The sequence below is a fragment of the Conger conger genome, chromosome 16, assembly GCF_963514075.1.
Source record: "Conger conger chromosome 16, fConCon1.1, whole genome shotgun sequence".
Taxonomy (NCBI): domain Eukaryota; kingdom Metazoa; phylum Chordata; class Actinopteri; order Anguilliformes; family Congridae; genus Conger; species Conger conger.
Window position 1 is genome coordinate 19518514 of NC_083775.1, and position 6675 is coordinate 19525188.

A 6675-nucleotide genomic window follows, 5' to 3' on the forward strand; every position below is an offset into this window, starting at 1 on the left:
CAGGTGTGAATGCACTTTCATTCTCCTACAGTGTAACTCACATTGGACAAGAGTGATTGCTGAATGTCTGTAATGTAATATAATCCTTTGTGTAAAAATGCATGTTGAATGAAAAAAGAGAAAAGACTAAATCAGCTTTCAGAAAGGATACATTTTATTCTTAACAATACATATCTAAACAAGCTGTGGTATGAAGTAAATAGCAAAGCAGTAAAAGACAAGTATGTCCCTTGCACAGAGACATCTTTTTTTTTTTAAACAACCCAAGAAACCATGTGATCATTAGCCAGACGCTGGTGAAAATGTGAATGCGCCTGGTGTAGTAGTGACTTAAGTAATGAGATGATTATATTTGAAGTCACATTCCCACTGTGGTTTCCACATTGATAAAAAATGTAAAACATTTATCCAGTCATTAATATATATATATATATATATATATATATATATATATATATCATTCTTATTAGAAAAAAAAAATAAATATAAAAAAATATATATATATCATTCTTATTAGAAAAAATATGTATTTTTATTTTTATAATATATATTTATTTAAAAAAAAAAAATATATATATATATATTTTTTTTTAATATATATTTTAGTTCTTTTTTTCAGACTGGAGAGACTCCACGCCGACTCCTTGCCTGAACTTCTCGTAGCCTGCAGAGAAGACAGAGACAGAGAAAGTGAGGGGAGAGGGGGAGGGTAAAATTGCACTCCAGCAATATTTACTCAGTGAATTTCATGCCAATAAAAGCCTCTTTAACTGAATTAAAATGGGGCCTGAAGCTGTTCTGGTAGTGTAAATGAAAGACCCGTAGAACTGTTTGGGGAGACAGAACATGGCCAGACATCCATTAGAGAGATGGGATGCTGTCATTCAGCCAAAAGCAGGAGAAGTTGTTGCCATACAGCTAGGAGCATGATAAACTACTGCCATTCAGCCAATAGCAAGACACTGGGCTCCTTCCAATCGTCTATTTTTGACCTCCCGTCTTCTTGCCCCTTGCCTGACCCAGAAATCGATTGAGGTCCGCCATCTTCCAATCTGCTAAATGTTACTTCTAGGAGTCAGAAGCCAGGAAGTAGGAGGCTCCCAAATATCTCTTGATCAACACATGACCACATCCTTTGCGGAAGTATTTTTTCAGGAAATGTGACATATAATTGATCAACCTGTCAATCCAGGGCTCCCCATCTGCCAAGTCTGTAACTGACGTTGCCTTAAACTGACGTTTGAAAGAGCAAGTACATTCTATTTGCCTAATTCATGTTTAATTGGCGATTCCTCCGTCTCCACCTCCCCCAATGGAAATAAAAGGAAGAAGGAAGTATAAAATAAGTGATTGGGCGCTGCTGTGGCCCACGGTCAAGGCGCTGGACTGATTCCATGCAGGTCCCCATGCAGTATGACCAACGCATGGGGAAGCGGCGATAATTGGGCTGCCGCTTCAAGGGTGGGGGTCAGGACTCAGCAGGGCGGATCGCAGCATGCGCCTCATTCCAGCTGCTGGGGGTCAGGGTGTTTCCTCAGCTGCACACGGGAGTCGATAATAAATATGGTACAAAAAAACTAACTAAAATTCTTTTTTTTCTTTTTTTTTAAGGAATAAAAATAAGGTATTGGAAAGAGTTCAGTTTGTTGCCAACATAGTCAGTAGCATGAGGGGATTAACAGAAAAATGAAGGAGACAGGGTCTGGGACAAATTAGTTCTTCTGGAAACTTCCTGTCTAAAAAAAAAGAGGACTACTCACTAGGTGGAAAGGTCCTGGTCCTGGTCCTGGTCTTGGTCCTGGTCCTGGTCCTGGTCCTGGTCTTGCTCAGAGTTCAGGTGGAGACCCTGGTCTTGGTCCTGGTCCTGATCCTGGTCCTGGTCTTGCTCAGAGTTCAGGTGGAGACCCTGGTCTTGCACACGTTTCTGTTCCAGATCCTGGTCTCGCTCACAGTTCCGGATCAGTGTTTTCAGATTTATGGCATTCTCAGGATCATCTGAGAAACTAAGGGGGGGGGGGGGGGGGGGGGGTTTGGGTTCAGAGAATTTGGGAACATAATGGCAGTGTGGGTCCTTCCTGAATGGTGTCTGAAGTACAGTTTCAGTGTGAAGGCTCAACCCTGTTCCTGCACATCTACTGTCCTGTTGGTCTTCAACCCAATCCTAAAAGCACACTTCATTCAACAGCTGGAGATCTCATTGAGCTGCTAATTAGTAAAATTGGATATGCCAAATTAGGCTTGAAATAAAAATTTACAGGATGGTAGATTTCCTGGAACTGGGTACGTCTGCTGTGCAAAACGAACAATTAAAACACACACTCACCGCTTCCTTTGCCCCCTTCTCTTGCAGATTACTACTCCTATGATTACTGCTCCTATGATTACAGCAAGGGCGCTGAGCACACAGACTGCAATACAAAAAATGGATTGCATTCACATACCCTCACAGTAAGAGCGGCAAAAAATCATCCCACCCACCACAGATGTGTATCTCCCATCTGGATGATGCATGGCAGCCATTTTGTGCCAGAATGCTCACTGCACATCACCAGAGAAGAGAGGGAAGGATTTATGCAGCCAATTAAAGTGGCAAATTATTAGATTACCAGACAGAGAGTGCCCAACTAGGAATTTGGTCAGAACATGCGAAGCTCCTACTCTTTTGATAAGTGCAGTGTTAGATATAGCTCTAGGTCATGCAGTGCTTTACTGTGCAGTTGTCATTCCCAACAAAGAGCATCTCCCTTGATATGTACAGGACTTTTGTTGCTCATTTTCCCAGGATTCAACATAAAATATAGTGCTTTGCATCGCAGGGAAATGATCGATGAGCAGCAAAACTGCTGTATTTTCAAAGACTGTTTTTCATCAAATTCCCATTAGGCTTGAATTTGTTTAGTGAGGTGATTGCTCTAGGATGGTATAGTCTGCAGCTTGTTCTTTTGGCTTGACTATGTTACTGCACTGTGTTCTTACCAATCCTCTAAGTGAACGTCATTGTGTTCATTGCTGAGGAACATAAGAGTGAAATGATTGAGTTCAGTTTATTTTAGACAAACAGGAAAATGTCCCTCCCTCATCATTTAAACCAATGCTAATATACTGTAGCATTGAACTCTTCCTGTACACAGTCAACAGTGTAAATGGAGGTGTAAGGATGGTACCAACAGATTTATGGAGGTGGGATTCTCTAAAAAAAATAAAGCCACAAGGAAAATAGAGACTCACCGGGAATTATCCAGGGCTTAGGGACGTCTCCACGACGACATTCTAGAAAGGATATCATTGGTTCGGTTTGGAAATGTTTTTTTCTGATATACTGGCACCCCAACACAAATCCTGACTCTTAGCCCCAAACATGATTCTATTTACCTTGAACAGAAAACTCCTTTCTTTTCTCCTGAAATAAAGATTAAGTAATTATTCATGTGTGTATGTAAAGCATGGTGATCTAAACACCTATTTCACATACTATCCAATTATAGTGGTATTCACTGAAACCACTCAGTTAATACATGCAGTATTGTTGTAATACAGTAGTGCCTGTTTATTCATTAATTAATTCATTCATTCATTATCCTAACCCGCTTATCCTGAACAGGGTTGCAGGGGGGCTGGAGCCTAACCCAGCATACATTGGGGGAAAGGCAGGAATACACCCTGGACAGGTCGCCAGTCCATCGCAGGGCACACACACCATTGACTCACACACTCATACCTATGGGCAATTTAGACTCTCCAATCAGTCAAACCAGAATTGATATTCAGATATCAGGTACAGTACATTCCAAGAAAAATATACAATAGAAGTAATGGGGTGTGATTGGATGAGTATACTCATGCACTATTGCTGGGCATGATCTATTTGGATGGATAAACTCACCGATGGATTTCCATTTAAGTCTTTACATGTGACAATGTAGTTGATGTTCATAGGCTGAAAGAGGGTAATTTCCCCCTTAGATGAGATTTCGACTGTGCTCTTTTCAAATTCTGTGATATTAGGATATGATGTCATGGCTATAACAGTATTCTGTGGAAAAAAAAGCACAAAAAACACAGTGGCCATTAAATGAGAAGGCCAAGGCTGCAGACGGACACATCTGTCTTAAAAGGGAATCTTTGGCAACCTGAAATCCTAACTTAACCCTGATACTAAACATAGCCTCAACTCCATTCCCAGCAAAGTGAAAAACCTCCCAACAGCATTGGCAGAATCCACAAGATGGTGTTCAAAGTGGCTGTACTGATGGCTTCATACAGTAATGCAGTATGTCCAGTGATCCTGTATTATCCTTGTATTTTATTTGTTGAGTGGCTGAGCTCTTGTGTGGCCTACTAATTTTTGTTAATCTATTCAGTTTTTATCATCCACATGGTATGAAAAGTGCCAAAATGGTACAAATGCTTGTTGCAGAGGTGGTAACCTATAGGTACATACAATATCAACCCAGGCCAGCAACATATGATTAATTTGTACCTTTTTCTCATTTTCACCCAAAGAGAACATTAGTGTGCTTTCCTGGCTCTTGGTTCATGCCCACGCTTTGAATTGAATTGAATTGAATTGAATTGAATTGAATTGAATTGAATTGAATTGAATTGAATTGAATTGAATTGAATTGAATTTAGGGTATATTTTGGAAATGTGATCCTTGAAGAACAAAAATGTGCCTCCACTGTCACTTTAGTGTGCCTATTAAATAATTAGGGGTGCAAGCAATGAAGCTGATATATAACGATATATACCGCATCTTCAAATGTTATTAAGAATTTTGATACATTACAAAATGGCTGACTAAACAGCCAATGAAAATTGAGGTGGGCGTGCCTTATCACATGGAAGCTAATAACTTCTCAAAGCAAAGTCAGATTCTCGTGAAGCTGGATACACAATTAAAAACTGTGTATGCTGTGACCAGATATGCATACAGTCAATATGTGAATATTCAAAAAACACAGCAAAAAAATTAAATAATAAATAATAATAATAATAATAATAATTTTGCCACAGCCCTGGTCCCTATTGGTCACCCTCATCATAAATGTTCTTTTGCCATTGATAGAAATACCTGCTGGCACAGTGACCCAATGGTTAGCCTGGTTGCCTTTGAGCAAGAAGGCCCTGGTTTGAATCCCACCAGGGGCCTTTTTTTTTGTGCAGTTTGCACGTTCTCCGGGCACCTGAGTGGATTTCCTCCATCAACGTTTGGCAAGCCAACATGCCAAAGTTGTCTCTTGCCAAAGTGTGCTTGCCAAATACTGCTGCACTCCTTGGACCCCTTGAATATCAGCTTGCAACTATATATTCTTTTGGAATATTTCTGATTGTTGGATATAAAAAAATGCACACAGGTATTCCTGGTTTCCAGTAGCCTGCAACTGAGTGTAGGTACCAACTGCTAATACCTGCAAACTGAATAAGACTAGTTTAATTACATTTAACTGATTTAAATGACCCGCTTTTATGCTAATTCTCTACTTGCAGCATACGTACATTTAAAACCCAACTTTCTTCACGGAAATTGAATCCCTCTTTAGCCAAATTCTCCAGTATATTTGAAGCTGAATATGTGCAGCGTTGATGGTTTTGAATGTCTTGACTGAGGACAGCTGTAGTCCCTCCACGGTCTAGAAAAAGGGCAAAAGTAGTAGAAGAAAATGTTTATCATTTAACAGACACAGAACAAACTGTGAAGCCCACTCTGCTTGGTTCTGGGCTCTTCAGGCATGTATCATTTTTAGCTGGAGAGACTTTCTCTCAGCCAACTTCCTCTCGCTCCTAATCCTGTGATTATGGTTTCAATGTTCGCGGTCTCTTTCACACCGCTTAACGTTGCTCACAGCTCATTTTGTTGTAGCACAAAGAAACATTTAAAAAAAAATCAAGACAGGACACGATCGCTCCTCAACTCCTAGTCTTTAGTCTGGAGGGCTGTGATGGCAAGTGTCACGTTCCGCAGGGTAAAAGATAAAGTCCGTAAGGCCCTGTTCTAGACCTGACTTTTTCCATCAACGTTTCCAAAAAAAACCCCCACACATCTCCACAAATGATTATTTCACAGCTTGAAAAGCATGTGTATGATTTATGCCTCTGCAATCGCTTTTAAATGTCAGGAAAATATGTGAAATCAGTGGAGGCCTGTGATTTTACACGCCCAAAGCCGCAGACACTTACTGATAAGATTTAACTATGCTTACTTAGATATGATTATACTTTTAAAAAAGACAAGTAAACTTCTTACCATAGAAATGATGCACAAAAATGAGAAAGGTAAGTTCCTTAAAATGCTTCATTGTCTCCCTTTAGTAACAATTCTGCCAGTAGTAGGTTTTTTTTCTTCCTGTTTTGCTAACTTGTTTTTGTACTCTGCTTACTACTTCCTGGTGACCTCACTCTGAATGCGCAGGTGCAGACAACTATGACATCAGTGGTAATATCATATCAATTTAGTTCTTCAGTGTAACTAAACTACTGTACACCCTGAAATGTTCCCTTTATTTAGATTTAGATATAGCTACTCTATATACTCTTTATAAAATGCCAAGCTGCATACATACTGTCCATTGTTTACAAACAGGAAACTCAAGTTTAGTGCTTGTCCCACTTTTATTTGTTGTCTCTCCGCAGACACCACACTACTAAACAAACAAAAGCATTATCTTTCTAAAACA

At 39.8% G+C, this 6675-nt stretch overlaps 1 protein-coding gene across 4 annotated transcripts; it reads right to left on the reverse strand.

The window, feature by feature from the left end:
- Positions 1–136: 136 nt before the first annotated feature.
- LOC133114803 (uncharacterized) lies at positions 137–6381 on the reverse strand. 4 transcript variants are annotated; one of them, XR_009705578.1, is made up of 8 exons: positions 6246–6381; positions 5498–5631; positions 3884–4033; positions 3373–3400; positions 3229–3270; positions 2977–3009; positions 2324–2408; positions 137–2003 (listed from the first exon to the last, which is right to left on the reverse strand). XR_009705578.1 is itself a non-coding variant. In XM_061224458.1 (8 exons), coding segments are annotated over exons 1-8 (735 nt in total). In that variant the 5' UTR covers positions 6298–6381; the 3' UTR covers positions 137–663. The 4 variants fall into 4 exon arrangements, 2 of the variants coding, with proteins under 2 accessions (XP_061080442.1, XP_061080441.1); XM_061224458.1 differs by lacking the exon at positions 2977–3009 and having other exon boundaries at positions 137–664; positions 1761–2003; XM_061224457.1 differs by lacking the exon at positions 2977–3009 and having other exon boundaries at positions 137–1538; positions 1761–2003.
- Between the last annotated feature and the right edge of the window lie 294 nt (positions 6382–6675).

Excerpts from the sequence above, each read along its gene's own strand:
- LOC133114803 (XM_061224457.1), bottom strand. The coding sequence starts at position 6,297 with ATGAAGCATTTTAAGGAACTTACCTTTCTCATTTTTGTGCATCATTTC. Across the intron at positions 4,034-5,497 it reads AAGAAAGTTGGGTTTTAAAT|AATACTGTTATAGCCATGAC; the intron begins GTACGTATGCTG and ends TTTTTTCCACAG. Across the intron at positions 3,401-3,883 it reads ACTTAAATGGAAATCCATCG|GAGAAAAGAAAGGAGTTTTC; the intron begins GTGAGTTTATCC and ends TCTTTATTTCAG.